Source organism: Simochromis diagramma, unplaced genomic scaffold (assembly GCF_900408965.1).
Source record: "Simochromis diagramma unplaced genomic scaffold, fSimDia1.1 OVJJ01000024.1, whole genome shotgun sequence".
Lineage (NCBI taxonomy): Eukaryota > Metazoa > Chordata > Actinopteri > Cichliformes > Cichlidae > Simochromis > Simochromis diagramma.
In genome coordinates this window covers 1,365,411-1,384,074 of record NW_024387332.1, presented here as the reverse complement: position 1 = coordinate 1,384,074, position 18,664 = coordinate 1,365,411, and the positions used below count along the sequence as shown (strand labels likewise).

At 44.5% G+C, this 18,664-nt stretch overlaps 1 protein-coding gene across 1 annotated transcript; it reads left to right on the top strand.

Moving 5' to 3' along the window:
* The first annotated feature begins 670 nt into the window (after positions 1-670).
* LOC120718071 (A disintegrin and metalloproteinase with thrombospondin motifs 8-like) lies at positions 671-18,364 on the top strand. The gene is made up of 9 exons (XM_040006388.1): positions 671-1,810; positions 3,677-3,916; positions 8,628-8,760; positions 8,880-9,047; positions 9,842-10,131; positions 12,761-12,947; positions 14,982-15,154; positions 15,433-15,608; positions 16,224-18,364. Exons 1-9 carry the CDS (start codon positions 1,094-1,096, stop codon positions 16,966-16,968), a joined length of 2,829 nt encoding a protein of 942 aa, XP_039862322.1. The 5' UTR covers positions 671-1,093; the 3' UTR covers positions 16,969-18,364.
* The last annotated feature ends 300 nt before the right edge of the window (positions 18,365-18,664 follow it).

Below are 18,664 nucleotides of genomic sequence, written 5' to 3'. Positions count from 1 at the left end.
CGGCAAAAACAGATGAAAACGTAACAGAGATTGATTGATTTGGGAACAAGACCGAAACCCTCCTAGAATCAAGTGTTGCCATCATGACAGTAATGACTCTAATATTATTGAATGGTCAACATTACAGACTACCACACGTCTCCAGCTTCTGCTAAAGAAAACAGGGAACAAGTGAAAACAGAAACTTGATTTTTGGGCAAACAGCGACACCTAGTGTCTAACGAAGAGTGAGCACAAACGCTCGGTCCTTGTGCTTTGGCGCCATCTGCTGGTAGATGTCGTGATCTGTACATCTGTTTGGGGCGCAGGAATTTTTTGGCATTTGTTTTTGATTATTTGATGAGTTTAACATTCAGTTCAAATGCAGTTTTTTATTCACTGTGTGTAAAATCTTGGTTTATTTTAGTATTTAAAAAGAAGCTTCTTCAAACGTCACATATTGGAGATATGAGAAGAATAACGTCCATCCAAAATCATCACTAACGCGATTAGACGTTTCCCAGTGTTCGGGGTCAGTTCCAAGAAAACTCGGCGCCTTTCTTCGTCTTGCTCTTTTGTGCGGGGGATGAAGCAGGCCGGATTTGGAGAGGGGCGGGGTGGGGGGCTCGGGCCCTGTGGGGGCCTGCCACTCACACACCTCCGAAATAACTCGCGTAGCAGACTCCCAGCTATGCGTAGTATAGATGTCCTGTCGCTGCCATACAGCACGCTGGGTTAATAATAGGAGCGCGGTTGTCAAGCTGTTTCAGAAGGGGGGAGTGTCGGCCCATTCTTATTGGACCCGTTTTATCCTCGAGTTTCTCATGAAGTGTGAGTGGGAGGAGAATTTCCAGCAACGGAGGATATCAAAAATAAACCCCCTCATGTCCAGAGAAGAAGGGAAAGTATAAATACCCCCGATATGTCCAGACTGCAGCGGTGCTGGTGAGCGGCAGAACAGGGAATGATAGCTGGCCGAAGCTGAGCAGCACTCTGACTGGGAGCTCACTTTCATTTCAGTAGAGACGTTATTGCGACTGCAGAAGAGAAAGGACATCATCTTTGTTAGTCTTTATTTTTGATCCACTCTTTAGCGCGTTTCTGTCTGCAGACGATGTGTGCCACTGCGTGTTTGCTCTTTTCGCTCCTGTGCGTAGTCAACGCGGCACTTGCCTCTTCGTTTGAATCAGAGGATGTTGTACCTGTTCGGATAAATGCAAGAACCAGCGGGCGCTTCTGGAAGAGAAGCGAGGAGCAGCCGAGGTTTGTCCTCAGTGCGTTTGGCAAAGACTTTACTCTAAACCTCGTCCCGGACACCAGCTTCATCGCGCCTTCCTTCACCATCCAGCGCGTCAAAGCCAGAGAAGTTGGAACTTTACGCAGCGCTCCAGGTGCCCGAGCCGTCCCCCAGAAGCTTATGAACAGGTCAGAGGAGAGCGAGGGCCACCTGAGGAGCTGCTTTTACTCCGGGAACGTGGATCAAGATCAGAACTCACTCGTGGCTGTCAGTCTGTGCTCGGGCATCTTTGGCTCCTTTGTAACGGAGGGCAAAGAGTATTTGATTGAGCCCAAACTCCACGGCGGCCCGGGGCCAGCCTCTGCCGAGGAGCCGCACGTCATCAGGAGGAGAACATTCAACGAGAGCAACGGTGTTTCCCTCCCGTTTGATCACGCGGCCGTGGAGCAGCACAATGGGGAAAGTTTTACGCACGGCGACGGTGACGCAAGGAGGGAACCACGCCGGAGACGCTTTGTCTCCGCGCCACGGTTCATAGAGACCCTGGTGGTAGCAGACTCAACCATGACCCACTTCTATGGAGATGAAATAAAGGTCAGACGCCATGAACTCATTCTTTCCTGCACGCACACACTTACTAGGCGCCCAAACAAAGCTTGCCTTTAATTTCTTGGCTTAGACTCTTCCATAAACAGGCCGCTGTTGTAGACGTCATTCCATTACCCCCCCCCCCCCCCCCCTTTTTTTTTTTTTTTTAAATTTTCCCATCCTGTCTGCAAAGTCAGGATTCACACACTCGAAAATATAAAGGCAGGCATATGTTTTTCTCTCCGGCTACATAAAACATGTTTTGTCAGTGAGGGACCTTGGGAGGAAATCGATGAGCTCCCTGTTTTTCACAGAAAGATGTCAGGTCAAAGAAATGCAAGAAATGCTAGAGCACATTCCTAGGGACTTGGTCACCATTTGGCAGCAAAGCCTCAGCATCACCAGGAAGACTCACAGCGCTTACAATAGCTTTTCCATTCTGTCTTTACTCCGTGATTCTTTAAATCAGCCCTTCTCTCCCGCATAAAACCTTCAGTGTTTAAAGTGCACTAAATGTTTATTACGTCCTCCTTCCAATCTAAAATCAGTCCTGGTTCCAACCAAAGCCGAACCAGTAATAAGTAGGACTGTGCCAAAGTCCGCACCAGCCAAATTCTAATCTGTTTGTGTTTAAGTCACTCCTCAGCTGCCAAAGTCTCCATAGTATTCCCCAGGCAACCAGACACAAGGTGAGGAGAAAGGTTGCACTGATAAACTTGGCTCACAGTGGATTTTCCATCCCAAATCACACATTCCTTTATTTCTATGCAGTTTTCTACAAATAGGGGCCGTTTCAGTGATTTGGTTTCCCCAGGCAAAAATCAACATGTGGTTCTGTGGGTGTGCTCACAGCACATGTGGAAAAACTTTCAATGTGGGACTATCAACCCACCCTAGAAAAAATGATTTCACTGAGAATACACATCACGGCAAAGCCGCTCACACTGTCTGTGATTTGGCAGCTCTGAAACACGGTGACACAGCAGCTCAGTGGAAATCCCTGACGCGTCTCCTTTAATGATAATAATAATTCCAGACACCCAAAGCACTTTACAGTTCCACTATTCATTCACACACTGGTGGAGGCAGCTACAGTTGTAGCCATATTGCGCCATCGGCCCCTCTGGCCAACACCGGTAGGGTAAAGTGTCTTGCCCAAGGACACAACGACCAGGACAGAGAGAGCAGGGGGATCGAACCGGTTACAGATGAGCTTCCCAATCCCCTGAGCCACAGTCGCCCCATGACAGTGTCACGGGACAAGTAACTTTGGGAAAAATGATTTCAGGCCACAGGTGCAAATACATGTCGGTTTGTCTGCCTACAGCTCTGGCCATCTTGTATGATGTTGGCATCCGTTCCTTTTCTTTGTTTGCTGCAGCAGTAACATACAGTCCAGGACAGCTCCACATATCAGCCAGTTTAATTTCCATTGTAGAACACGCATGTGCTCAGTGAGTAGTACTTCATAGTGTTTATGCTTTTATTTTTGTGCAATTACTGCATTTGGAAAAAGTCTCTTTTCCATTTGAAGGCATCAAACGAGGCTCGGCACGTTAGAGCCGAGCTAACCAACACACTGGCCCCTCTACACGATTACACATGCACATCTCGAAAGTAAGAAAAGGCAAAAATGTGTTTGCAATCTGTTCAAAATTTTATAATGAAGCTTGTCCCGCAGACACAAAACATCATTAAAGTCCCCTGGAGTAATATACCGCACACATGCACACGCTTTCTTGTCAAGATTTCATAAAAAAATTCTCATTACCATCACGTGTATGTTTATTATAATCCCACACTTGCGAGGGACAGCCAGCCTGGCTCCAAACACATCTGTAGGCTGAATCATAAATATCCTCTCCTCCACAGCACTACATCCTCACCCTCATGTCCATGGCCGCCCAGCTTTATAAGCACCCCAGCATAAAGAACTCTGTGAACATGGTGGTGGTGGAGATGCTGGTGGTGGAAGACGAGGAAATTGGACCGGAGGTCTCCAGCAATGGAGGTGTGGCTCTGAGGAACTTCTGCTCCTGGCAGCAGCGCTTCAATCCACCAAGCCAGAGGCATCCCGAGCACTACGACACTGCCATGCTGTTCACTAGAGAGGTGAGGAGCCAGCAGACGAGCATACATCTGATTTTGTTATTTTTCTCATTTTTTGTTTTATTTGAAGCTGTTTAGGTCTTTGAAATAAAACACAGCATCATCTGCAAATAAGGCTTTAAACATTTATCTTTTAAACAAGATGAACATCTTAACAAGAAGTCATTAACTACACTATTTATAGCTTTTAACTGCACAAGTTCAGAGAAATGCCATCATTATCCCTGAATAAAGGCATTGTTTAGTATCTTGCAATTGAAATTCTAAGATCGCGCGACGACATCTGGACTGTGCAAACGAGTACTCAGCCATTTAGTAACTGAGACACAATTAAAACCAACAGGCAAAATTAAGAGTTACTGTGAAGTGTTCATTAAGTCATAATTTGCAAACGGCAGTGGCCTGAGAACTGATCCTTGAGGAACACCGGAGTATTTCAGGTTTCATTGAAAGGTTTAACAATGGGAAGTGATTTAGTCATGAAGCAAAAATGTAAATGCTAACAAATAAATTATATTTTTTTAACGTTTTATTGAACAAATTCCTGTGTGTCCTGTAAAAGGTACAAGTATTTCTCTCCACTGCTGAAGGTGCACAGCAAAATCTCCAGTGTTAAATTAACACTAGAGAGTGTCTATATGGGTCCACACCTCTGAGTGTTAAATACAACACTGTTGAGTGTTAAATTAACACTTTTGACAGTGTTATATGTTTAAAAGTAACCTAGTCAGTTTTGAAGATTAACAATGGCTAACACTGAGCAGTGCTGGTTTTCTAACACTGGAAAATAACTCAAAATGTTAGAAATATTCCAGTGTTAGAAAATCAGCACTGCTCAGTGTTAGCCATTGTTAATCTTCAAAACTGACTAGGTTACTTTTAAACATATAACACTGTCAAAAGTGTTAATTTAACACTCAACAGTGTTGTATTTAACACTCAGAGGTGTGGACCCATATAGACACTCTCTAGTGTTAATTTATGTTCACATAAACTCACTGTATGCCACCTGCTAGCAAACAAAGCAATAAAGGAAGTTAAAGAAGGAGAATTAATGTATGATTCTCTAAAACAGAGCTAAGGCTAATGCTTTTAAAGGGGATTTATTACAGCTACATTATATTATTAAAGTAGTTCTGCGTCGTATTTAGTCGTAATGGGACTCTGTGCGACGCTTTTTCACGACTAAATGAACTACAAGTTTATGGCAGCCATCCCAGCGCCCCTCTCCCTCCTTTTAAGCCAAGTTTCTTCTGATTGGCTGCTCTTCATAAATAAAACCCACCAAGTGGGTGGGGCTTGTACACTCACAGCAACAGATGGTAACAGAGATGAGTGTATTAGGGATCTCTGCTCACAGTGACATCATACAGATCCAAAAGTAGAAAAAAAATAGTTTGAAGTAAGAAAGTCAGATTTGACCTCACACGGATTATTTGTTACTATTTGAAACGTTCATCAATGTTAGGATCCTCTGAAGTAACACGTGTGTGATACAAAGTAGGTTGTGTGCCCTCAGCTGGACGTGTTTAGGCAAGGCAAGGCAAGGCAAATTTATTTGTATAGCACAATTCAACAACAAGGTGATTCAAAGTGCTTTACAGAGACATTAGAAACAAAAACAAATAAAAAGCATGATTTAAAATTGATTAAAACAAGCAAACAAACAAACTAACTAAACACACACATTTCACACCTGTTCGCGCGATCTGAACGATCTGAACGCGATCTTAGCAGTTCATGCAGTGTGTGTGTGTGTGTGTGTGTGCTAGTAAAAAACACCTTGACACAGAGTCAGTCACCACGATAGGTTACAGCAGTCAAGCTTTTTCTTCAAAGTGCGGTTTTGCCGTGCTTCACGGAGGATGGACGGTCCTCTCACCATCACGTTCTGGCAGATTTTGTTTCCCGTTCAGAAGACAACCAGCAAGAATGAGTCCGAAAATAATCTCTGGTGGAATTCAGTGCCCCGCCAGCTGTGGGAGCATAATGCGGTTTCACAGGCAGCAAAGCCAACCGCCCAGCAATTATCTAAGCCAAAGTGCCACACAGTGGCACAGGTGCACTTTAGAGCAGCTGTAGTGGCATTTGGAGGTCTCCCAGCTGAAACAGCGCCTCGCTTTAAACCAACCGTTGTCATGCGTTATTTCTTTAACAACCCATAGAAAAGAAAAACTTTCGAGCTGTCAATTAAAGATGCTGAAACCAGACTGCAGAGATGGAATAATCTTTTCCAAGCTGGGGAAATGTCAAAGACAAGCAAACAAACTGTTCTTTATGGATGCTTCGACAGGAAATAAGTTCACAAGTCCTCGGGGTTTGAGTTGCGATTGGCTTGTTCTGCTGCATTTGGCTGCCTTCTTCCATCTGGTATGTGCGTGTTGACAAGGTGTTAGCAGACAATACATTAGGCGAGGAACTTCTCTATTATTACATTTTTATAGCTAAGTGCCCTGGTTTGCGGCTCGATTTGATGACAGGCTTGGCATTTATCCGCCTACAGAATGACGTTAGAGTGTAAATCTGACCCCGGATCTGAGAAATAATGGAGAGAACATATGGCTTTGTGCTGTCTTGTGCTGGATTGTTGAAGCGGCTTTTCTCTGGGGGAAACCATCATTCACGCAAACCCGGGTTTCTGTTTGTTTTTCCATTTCCGCAGAAATACGCTTTGAAATGCAGAGGACAAAAGGCTCCTCGTGGATGAGCTAACTTTAGTGCCCCTACAAACGGTCGAGCTTTAGTATGTGGCCTGCTCGGGGTTGCAAATGCGTGCCGTGCAAGCCGCTTTCAAAAGAGAAGACTGACGCTGCGTAAAACGCAAAGCTCGCGGCGGGTTGCATGCATTGGAAACATTTCACTCGTGCATCTTTGCGGTCTCGCCGCGTGTGTGTTTGTACAACATTGCGGTTTGAGCTCTGACCCATACGTCGAGTCTTGCATCTGCATGAAAGGCATCTTTTGCTGTTGTGTAATAAGGTGAGCAAACACAGACCGAGCTGCATTCAGTCCCTGTTTCCAAGTCCAGATGTCTTTCCAATCACAGAAGGTCCCGCCTCGTGTTTTTTTTTAGAGAAGGCGAGGCCGTGGATGCATCTGTCCATGCTACACAGAAATAAGGAAAGATGTCTGATATAACACACGGTCACTTCTCCCACAGCTGCAGACAGCTGCGGATATTTATTTGCTTTTGCTTAATGATGGAAACACTGAGTAACATGCTTTTGATTTTTTTAATAGATGGTGAAGGTTATATAACAGTCATCAAGGGTTGCTAATATATTTACTGTATTTACTATTTGACAGAATAATGGCTTTAAGTCTTTAACAGTCCAGCCTGCAGTGCCATATATCCACAAGCTATCACGCAAATATTTGGGATGTATAAAATATTCGGACGTCGCCTGTTTCAGTTTGAATCTTTCAATTTAGTTTGAGTGAAACGCAGTTTTAGCAGCAGTGCAGCTGTCCCATTACTGTACATAGCGCTCCAACTTTATGCAAAGCTGCACTCGCTGAGTTAATATGCAGCTAGCCACCAAACTATATCCACACAGGAGGTGGTTGTAACACCTCAGGCTGCTACTGAGTGTGCATGAAAACTAGTCAGAGAGTCCAAGAGAGTCCAAGCAGGTCAACACAATCAGGCTTTTTACTGCACAGAGGACGAAACTCGGTTCCCCAGCTCCACGTCACACTCACGCTTTTTAACAATCTTAAAATTGCTGCTTCGTTTACTTTGGCATAATGCACATTATATAGAGATCTCTGTACATACCTTTACTGTAAGAGGACTGCTTGTGCTAGCTTCACTCTCCAGAGGCTCATTCTAAAAACCGAATATTGTAACAAGCAGCCACTGATGAAAAGTTGAACCAGTGATTAATTATAAACAGACTACAATAAATAAGCAATTTAGCAAAAACGAAAAAGTTGGTTCAAAGTAGAACGGGAAGTTTAAAGTGACCAAACAGCTGACCTAGAAACTAAAGGCAACTGTGCTCACGGGACACTTTGTTTGAATTTGGACCCTTTTTGTCTTCAGAACTGTTTTAATTCTTCGTGGCACAAACACGAAACGTTCCTGGAAACATTCCTCAGCGATTTTGTTGTTACTGACACAATAACATCACACAAGTGCTGCAGGCTTGTCTGCTACACTTCCGTGATGTGAGTCTGCGATTCGAGAACATGCCAAAGGTGCTCTGTTGAACTGAGATCTGAGAACAGTGAACTCATTGTTGTGTTCAACAAAGCAGTTTGATATAACTGAAGCTTTGTGGTGTGCCGTCATCAGAAGACGTGCACATAAAGGGCTGCACGTGGTCAGAAAAATACCCAGGTCATTAATGCTCACCAGTCTGGTGATGTAATAGGACAAACTGCTAACACAAGGCAGGACGGATCCATTCTTCCATGTTGTTTACATCAAATTCTGAACGTTGCAGCAGAAACCGGAGTGGCACCGATCGTCCTTTTTATTCTTTCTTCCTGCTGGAGTTTGAAGTTCATGGAGCTTCACTGAATTCCAGCTTTATCTGGAGAACCCGTTCCCCTCCTGTATTTGAAAAGCCCAGAACGTCCGAGATGCTGGTGTGAATGTAAGGAGAAGCCACCAAAGTGAAACTACGAACATGTAATCGTGGAGAAACAAAGTAGCTCTTTTTTTCAGTTTATTCAAATCTGACATTTTTGTTCTGTGTTTGTGTTCCAGAACATCTGCGGTCAGAAGAGCTGCGACACGCTGGGCGTGGCCGATGTCGGGACGATGTGCGATCCCAAGAGAAGCTGCTCGGTTATCGAGGACAACGGCCTGCAAGCTGCCTTCACAGCTGCACACGAGCTCGGTGAGGTCGCATTGGGGGGGCTGACGCGATCCTCGGCTTTATGGAAAAGCTTCTTAGATCGAGAGTTTTCAGTCATTCCTAAACACTCAAGCACCTTCAAAAACTGTCACCTCCTGCAGGTCATGTGCTGAGCATGCCTCATGATGACTCCAAGACGTGTGAGAGACTCTTTGGGGATTTGGGAGGTCATCACCTGATGGCGCCTGTGTTCGTCAGCCTCAACAAAACCATGCCTTGGTCGCCCTGCAGCGCGCTCTACGTTACCGAATTCTTTGACAACGGGCACGGTGAGGCACACTGCAGCTTGTTGCTCTACAGCAGACATTAATGTCTTGTGCCAGTGTGGCTGCCTGCCACGCTGTGACTCTGTTATTAGGGCTGACTCAGAGATGTATAAAACATACGCTTCCTCTCATCCTCTCGTGAACCGAGGCTTTCCTGCTTAAACGTGCCGCTCCCCTTAAATTACGGGTTGGACGCTCAATTTATTTCGCCCGAGGTTTCCACATCCTGCTCTCTTTCTTTTGCCTTACCTCTGTTGCTCCCTCTCCCCCTGCCTTGTTGTGCATCTTGTATTGTTTGTATCCTTGCTAGATCTGTCAGTGAACCTTCTTTTCCACTGAGTCATAATATGGACTTCTTCCTGTTCCCCACCTCCTCGGCCAAAAGCAACAGCTGGTGTCAGCAAAATATGTTCTTTATCAGTTGGAAAATGTTTCCAACAAAAACTCATGTGGCTGAGAATGTTCATTCCGAACCGCAGATGTCATTGACAGCTCCAGACAAAAGCTTATTGAATGCAATAAAGATCATTAGAGGAATAATGGAAAACAATCAGATTTGGATTGCCTGTCAGACGTCCAGATTCAGAGCATTAGGCTGCCTATAAACATGCACTACATCAGTTAAAGTGAAATTATTCCGTTTTATAGTCAGGACACAGCTTGCACTGAATACTTTCCCACTGTTGTCATGCCACACGCAGCATATTTACGATTGTCACTGTGCCGCGAGAACCACAGTCTCCACAAACCCCGATATAATCGGCCTCATACGGACTTGTTTTGTGCTGTAACCACAGGGGACTGCCTGCTCGATGTCCCAGAGAGCGCCATGCCTCTACCAAAGGAGCTGCCAGGCTCCAAGTACAGCGTGGACCAGCAGTGCCAGCAGATTTTTGGAGAGGAGTTCGTCCACTGCCCCAACACCTCCGACAGCGATATCTGCAGCCAGCTGTGGTGTCAGGAGGAGGGGACGCTGGAATGCTCTACCAAGAAGAGCCTGCCCTGGGCTGATGGCACCCCCTGCAGTGCCAATGGAAGCTGCCTTCATGGCGTCTGCGTGCCAGTCTATGAGGCGATGAAGCCACTGGTAAGCCCGAGTCTTTTTCCCTGTTTTTTAAAAGACACCTTACTAAGTTACATTTGATGGCAGTAAAATCCTTTGCTTTCATGAACAGGGACCGGAAGTATCTCAGCTACCAGCTATGAACACCAGCATTAGCTCGCGGTATCAGCTGTGTAATTCTCACTACTGAGTCAGTGCCCCTCCCACACGACCTCTTTTATTTTAAAGTTTGACCTTTTTATTGTATTATTGGTCAAATATTGGAAGTATTGCTAGCAGGAATTTTATCTCACAACACAAATACTGCATCCAAACTTGCCGACTTAGCAGCTCTTATTGAGTGCTCACACATGATCAGTGTGTACATTGAAAGATATGCTTGCAGAGTACTGTGGAGAAGCCTTAGAAATACGTTCACCGTGACACACAACTAAGAAAGGGACACAGTTTGTAGGTAGATGTGCAGAAATGCACCTCGTGCATGCCTGTTTCACATCAGTGCACCTGCTGCCTTTGTGCCGCCGTGCTAGTGAGCCTGATTTTTGTTTTTCCCCTCATCAGTCGGTAAAAAAGAAAAAGTGAGGCTGACGTTTGTTCATTCAGCTGTTTCCCAACACATGAGCCACACCATCCTTGTAAGGCCATGAGGTGATTAGGCTTGTAGTGGCCGTGGCGACAACATAAGGTCACGATTGCTTTTGGAAGAAAAGAAATATCAGTGCAGCTTTGAGACCAAAGATTTTCACACGAGGGTCAAAATTAGGGCTGGGTATCGCCACTGATTTCTAGAATCGATTCGATTCCGATTCAATTCGATTCAATTCAATTCAATTCGATTTAAATCTGGGAAATTTTGCCTCACACAGTCAGAAATATTATAATTCAGTTCAGTACATTTACATATTTTTGTATCTATAAGAAGGAAGCTGACACTTTCCGGACTTTATCAAAGGTGTGAGCATCACAGCAGAGGCCTTCGTGTCAAAGTCGCTGAAGATAAACACAGAAAAGCATGAAGGTGATTTTCCTGGTCTGGATTTTATAAAAATATTCTGCAGTAGATCAAAAATGAACGAAAATCATTAACCAGCATATGAACGTTACCACTGATGTTACAGCGGTTTTATTAGAGACACGGCGTTTTGCATTTTGCATAATTTTAAAAAGTTTAAATTTGTTCAGAAGCCTGTTGAACGGCAGAAATTAGGTTTTCTTTTCGGAAGTAAGTAAAAGCAGCCGACAGGCTGTAAACAACGATAGACTTGTGCGTAACAAGCAAGCGAATAATGCAGAAAACAGATTTTTAGACGGGAAACTGTTAGAGAGAGAGAGAGAGAGAGAGAGCTGTGCATGAAGTGTGATTTTATCCTGGTGGAAGCAAAACAGCAAAAGTCAGAGTGAATCCATGACGATGTTTATGTGAAGCGTAGTTTGGATCTTCTTTTGCTGCTGGTTCGGTCAATATTGTTTGGAGAGAGATCAAACTAACAGCTTCAGAATCAGTGAAAAAAGGGCGTAAACACAAAGCTTTGGACAGTCTTTGGACCCTGTTCCCATCTTCTTGCATGTTGTATGCTGACATTGTTTATTTCACTGGCTCACCACCAAAGAATATTCACAGTGTCTGATGAGTCACTTCCTTTCAACAGAGTAATCAGGTTTGTAGTCATAAAGCTCTAATGAGGCCGGCATCCTCAGCACATTTTGGAGGTTTTGCTCATGCTGCGTTAGATAAGCTGTGGATAATGCACGAGTGTTCTCACAGTTTATTCTTAATCTGATGTTCCAATTAACATAAATGCACTAACTGCATGTCTTTGGCGTGTGGGCGGAAGCTGGAATACCCACAGAGAGCCCACGCAAATATGGTAAGAACCATCAAGCTCCGCCCCAAACTGTGGATTCAAACCCACAATGATAGCAGAGAGATGACAGCAGATAGCAAAGCTAATACGCTAACAACAGACAAGTGATGAGAGTCAGCAAGGCCAAAATATTCCCTGTGGTGGAGAATCTCACTGCTTCCATAATACAAAACTCTGCATGTTTGTACAAAGTGTTGCATTAGCTGAGACCTGACTCGTTTTCATAAATGCTGCGATTTCAAGTTGAAGTACAGACATTAAAGGGCTCAGAGAACGCATTATAAACTGAGCTGTGTCTGACTTTGGCGAGTTGAAATGCAGATCCTTCACGATACCTTTTTAGATTTCCTCAAAGAACATCTCAGCATCTTATTTAAGGTCGGTCGCCTTGATACCTTCTCCTTGTGTTCTGAATACACATCTGTTTATGAATCCAGACATGCTGGCCGTTGGGATGTGGTTCAAGCTTATAAAACTTCTGGAAAGAACAACCTTGCTAGCAAACACACATGCACACGCGCACATACTCACTCAACGTACAAACTTGGAGCATGGCAGGTTCTACTAGCAGTGAGTGACACATGTGGCAGGAATGTGGGTAGAGTCAGACAGCAGGCGCGTGCCGAACTTCAACACAGATTTAGCCTCGAGTCGCGGCATGCCAACACGCTGTGCGGCCTCAAACCCAGAAGCCCAGACTGTGGTTTAGGCTGCACAGCTGACATTGCCTTTGGCTCAGAGCACTAACCAACTACTCTGCTCTTTTTTTCCTGTGTGTTTTACCGCAGATGGTTGTGGACGGCGGCTGGAGCTCGTGGGGACCGTGGCAGCAGTGCTCTAGGACGTGTGGAGGTGGGGTGGAGTTCTCCTACAGGGAGTGCACTAACCCAGTGCCTCAGAATGGAGGGAAGTACTGTGAAGGACAGAGGGTCCAGTACCAGTCCTGCAACATACAGCCATGTGACAACAATGAAGGTAAGGGTCAGCTTTCAAATGAACAAAGAAACAGCTTCTTATATCGTTTGCCCCCAACAAATGTTTGTCCCACATCTGCACTTTCCATTGTCCTACATTTGGCCTTGACTGGCAGCATTGACCCGGGGTGAGTCTGGCTGCCACAGACCTACTGTAGATCCGCTTTATGCAGGCCAGATGTTAGGTGTGTTGACATATTTGGGCGAGGGTTGGCCCCACCGCACGTTGACCCCACCTTATGATGTTTTGGCCACAGTTTCCAAACCCAACCCTCGCCATAAGCCACAGGAACATTAGGCCACAGGATGTGATCCTCGAGTGCCTCTGCCAAAGCCCAAGATCTACATCGCAACGTTAAGAAAAACTCTCTAAACCTGCTCTGAAATGTGCTGTGTTCTTCCCCAGGCTCCACCATGTCTTTAGAAAAGAAAATTAAGCTTTGCAACAGATGGACATTTTTATGAAGGAAAAAACAAAACAAAAAACTACGTATTAGCTCGTGTTCAAACCACTCCACAAACTCTGGAAGAAACTGTGTAATTAAAACACATTAAGCTTGGTTCTATCTAGAACACTGCCAGTGTTGTTGAACCACACTGCATTTCAGGTCTGGGAGATTTTTATGTAAAATCATGAGCAGGAGAACAAAACAGGTGCTTATAGACATCTACCGACCACTGATGTCAGCAGATCCAACTTTATAGTTTTGCGGTTTTGACTCGTTCCAGCTTTTTGCGACATTCAACTGTCTTTTCTCTACAGAGTTGTAGATAAAAGACAATTCATTGTAGATAATGAGCGGGGGCAGCAGAGCAGGCTTGGATTAAAACTTGTGATATTCCGACTTGAGCAGCAGAGCTCGGTTGGGGCAGGGGTAACACAGGGACGGAAACAAGTGACGAGCTGGAAGCTAAAAGTCTGACGCTGCAGACATTACAGATGGAGCTGCAGGCGAGAGGAGACGAGGGTCGGGATTCTGTAACGAGTAACAACAAAATAAGAAGTTGCATAAGCACGCAGCAGGCTGGTGGTGGCAGAGTTGGATATTTGTAGAGAGCTTGATTGTTGTGATGAGGCACAGCTGGCACAGATCTGCTCGGACTCTAGAACAGCTGTTTGCACTCAGACGATCACAGGCCGACAGGGAGACGGCACTGGAGGCAACAGGGGGACGCTCAATCGAAAAACAGCATTTTGTAGACTGACCCACAGCCTGCATATAAAAGACAGATGTAGATGCTGTGATTTGAGCCATCTTGTAAGCAGGGATGGGGGGACGGGAGTGCAGAAATGACCACCCATGCAGCAGGGACATGTCAGCGACACTAGTGTGGACACTAATTTACAAATCAAGACTCATGTTGTAGACATGAAACTAAAGACTCCAATGAAACATCTTCACTGAGGGCAGACCAGAGGAGTCACTAATGTATCACTGTAACCAATAAAAGAACTGCAAAAACACACCATATGGACCAATGTATCAGGCCACGCCTCCTAATCTTTGAGTCAGAGTGTTTTACAGTCACGCACTGAACAGTGTGGCCTGCCTTTAGAAACATTAGCAGAAGAATGGGTCGTTCTAAAGAGCTCGCTGAATTCCAGTGTGGTGCTGTAACAGGATGGCACCACTGCAACAAGTCAGTTCATGAAATGTCCTCCCTTCTAGATATCACGAGATTCACTGTGAGCGTGAATATTGCAAAGGGGACGTTTGTAGAAATCTCCCCAACTCGGCCATGAAGCATCCTCCATCGCCACAAAAACTGCATGCTTCAAGCATGGCTGAGCTCCTGTAGGTGCGATGTGCAGCTGGCCCAGTACGTTTGTCCATATAGTGTTTTCTAATCAGGTTTTATGTTTTGATGCTACATAATTAATTGTTGTCCACCAGCCTGATCCAGACTCCGCTGGTGTTCATCTATTTTTCTGCGTTGCTCTAATGAATATAAAAATACAGTTGATCAGGTGTTCAGATTATACAAATAATATTGTTTTGGTAGAGTATCTTAATTTATTGTTTCTTCATGTTAGGTAAAAGTTTCAGGGAGGAGCAGTGTGAGAAGTACAGCAGCCCCAACTACCTGGACCACAACGGGAACGTGAAACAGTGGATACCAAAGTACGCTGGTGTTTCTCCCAGAGACAGGTGCAAGCTGTTCTGCAGGGCCCGGGGCAGCAGTGAATTCAAGGTGTTTGAATCCAAGGTACAATAACATCACTCAACAGCAAATCTCAATGAAAGGAAAGCCAGTAGTCTGAAGCACTGGTTCAGTTTTTTAAATCAGAATAGTGGTTTTAGAAAAGCGTCACTCATTCCTGAAGTCCCAGCTCTGCTTCATAGCCAGTGTCATAACCAGCTCCAACATCATGACCGTGACCTCCATCCACTGATGAACACCCTGACATGATGTTGAACTGTATTCAAAATATAGTTGAATGGGACATGTGTAGTGACCCACCGATGCTTGCTCCATCCCTGCAGGTGATTGACGGGACCCCCTGTGGCCCTGACACCACATCTGTGTGTGTCCAAGGACAGTGTGTGAAGGCAGGCTGCGACCAGGTGATAGGATCCAACAAGAGAGTGGACAAGTGTGGAGTGTGTGGAGGAAGTGGGCTGACCTGTAGAAAGATCACAGGCTCGAGCAACAAAGCAACGTAAGCCGATCAGATCAACGATAATGCAACCGTTCTCTGACTTGTATCCCCATGTGATGTCTGTGTTGTATGTGTAAGATCGGGGGGCGGGTTCATTCCACTGCAGGGCAACCTGCCACTGCATGTGGCGAATAAACTTTGAACTTGAACTTGAACGTGATAATAAAAATGATAAAGCACTAAAAGGCTTAGACAAATATATTGATGTCTTTCCTTCTACTGTAGTTAATTAGTTGATTAATTGATTGTGTTGTTAGATCATATTTCGCCCACTATAATACAAATCTTTTTTAAAATTCTACTTCCTTATGTTGTACTTGAGGCCCATTCACAAGAATTTATTCACCCCAAATATCAATTTAGGTTCTTCATAACTTTTGGCCCAGCCATTTGTGGTATTCTGATTATGTGTCTCATTTTATTTATGCTTTTTCTGATCTACTCAACATAGTTTAGATAAGATTAGTAGTTTCATACATGTTGGTAGGTTGATTATAGTTTCACTCTTCTTTTGTTTCAAACCAAGTTCATCTCCTTTCACCTGGAAGTTCTAATTAATGCACAGATAAGATATTCTATAGTAAACTGTTATCTGTTCTTTTTCTTCTCCATCAGCTATGGATACAGTGACATTGTCACAGTTCCCACTGGCGCTACTAACATTGACATCAAGCAGCGGAGCCACCGAGGAATCAAGCACGATGGCTACTACCTGGCTGTAAAGAGAGAGAGTGGCAGTTACATCCTTAATGGTAACTTCTCCGTGTCCACGGTTGAGCAGGACATTCCGGTGCTGGGCGCAGTACTGAAGTACAGCGGCTCTTCCACGACGCTAGAGAGGATCCAGAGCTTCAGGCAGCTCAAGGAGGCCATCACCATCCAGCTCCTCGCCACTGCAGGAGATGGTAGCCCTCCCAAGGTCAAATATACTTTTTTCATCCCTAAAGATGTGACTTTGAACAAACCCAATGAGAAGAAGGGCTCGTCCCTGTCTTTGCATATGATTCATCCGTTTGGCGTGCCTGAATGGGTGCTGGGCGAGTGGTCTCTGTGCTCCAAGACCTGTGGATCCGGGTGGTCCAGGAGAAATGTTGAATGCATGGACGACGAAGGCTTCCTCTCCAGTCAGTGTGACAAAGACCTAAAGCCCATAGACATCAGGCCCTGTGCAGATCTGCCCTGTCCCATATGGCAGATGGGACCTTGGTCTGCCTGCTCACGAACTTGTGGTCAGGGGGAGCGCCACCGCAGCGTTTTCTGCATAGACTACACTGGCAAGACTGTTGAAGCAGAACAGTGCGATCCAAGAAAGATCCCAGAGCCGGTGTCTGGGGAATGTTTCAACCAGGACTGCTTGTGAAGAACACGAGTACAGCGGACTCATGGTCATAGTGCACTTATGAACAATGGATGGATTACTGAACAGGCGGACGCACCAAGAATAATGCTGGGGTCCATTAGATCAGGGACAGTATGACTACAAACACACACAGAGCGATCCACAAAACCAAAGAAATGATAATTATGACCATTCTTTTTCACCTGCAAGATGTTTTATGCCTCTTTCAATCTGAAGGGTCCTGTTGTTACGCAGGAGTGGCAGTAGTGGCAGTGGTGGTGGGTGGGGGTTAAACGTCTACATCCCAGGGCCCATTGCCTCATAATCCATCCATCTTATCAACTGGTTGCATCAAATCACATCAAAGGCTTTTAGCTGAATATTGCTTTGTCATTCTGTTGACATTTGACAACCACTATTGAAACAATGGAAATCTACCTCAGGATGTACATGTGATGCTATGCATAGTTGCTAAGAGAAGGTGCAGTGTGTGTGTTTCCTCCAGAATGAGAGATTTAGTCCAGCTTAAAAGATTGTTTTTGGAGGCCGTCTGCTATAAACAGCAGTTCGGTGGGGCTAGAACAATGAAACCTGCTGTCAGACACCAGCACAGTGTAAATATACCTCCTCCAGCTGTAATCCACAGAATCAAGCCCCTATAGAGCTTTGATCGAGCCACTTGCCCTTAAATAAGGTACGGACGTACGATTGAGGCACTTGTGTGTGATTGCTTCGTCTTTTCAAACACACATTAATGTAATTTGTGTTAAATTCGTGTGACGAGGACGTCATGGTTTTATCTGGAGAGTTAGTATTGTTGAGCAAACCCATAGCTCTCACTATATTTACTGGCTGCTGGAGCCAACATCAAAAGCTAGGCATTTCCCACAGTTTGTACATGTATTAGCCTCGATCATGTCTGGTCTTTCTGATCGGACAACCCAACGACAGACCACTCGACCCCGTAAAGTAACTGTAGCCTTGTTCCATGTCCACGTGCATCACAGTGTAGTTGAGCAAAACAGCAGTACAACCAGTCTGCAATATTTTATTTTGGAGGTGTTATTACTAAGTTAAGTGACAAGCATATTATCTATCATGTATATGAAAAAATAACAGTAATTTTATTCATTTTCCCTTTAGTTCATGCATCATATGCAAATGTTCGCAGATGTTTCAGACTCATGTGTGTATATTTGATTTCTTCATTCCTGTTGTTAATTTACAGTATGTTATAAAAGAGATGGAGGATTAGGCCTGTATCCCTTCAGTGAAGGAATATGCTATTATTACAGCTTCCTTTTTAAGCTATTTATTTTTGTAAAGTTTTTACCTTGGACATGTAAGTAACATGGCAGACGCTGCTGTCTTTGAGATAATTGTCTATAAAATGGTCAAATAAACACATTTATGTCGATGCGTTGTTCTCTTGTACTGTGAGTGACCCTCCACAAAACATCACTAAAAACATATGAAAGTGGCATTATTAACTACGCATAGAAATTTCGAGTGAACATTAGCAATAAGGACTCATAAATTTCACAAAATATTTCACGTAAGATCTCCAGTATGGAAGCCCGTTTCCGCCACTAAAAGAACAAACAAAAAAACAAGTATCCATAACTCGAAATTTCAAGTTATTAACTCAAAATTTTGCGAAAAGTATTTGAATTACTTTTCTCAAAATGTCGAGTTAATAAGTCTAAATTTCGAGAAA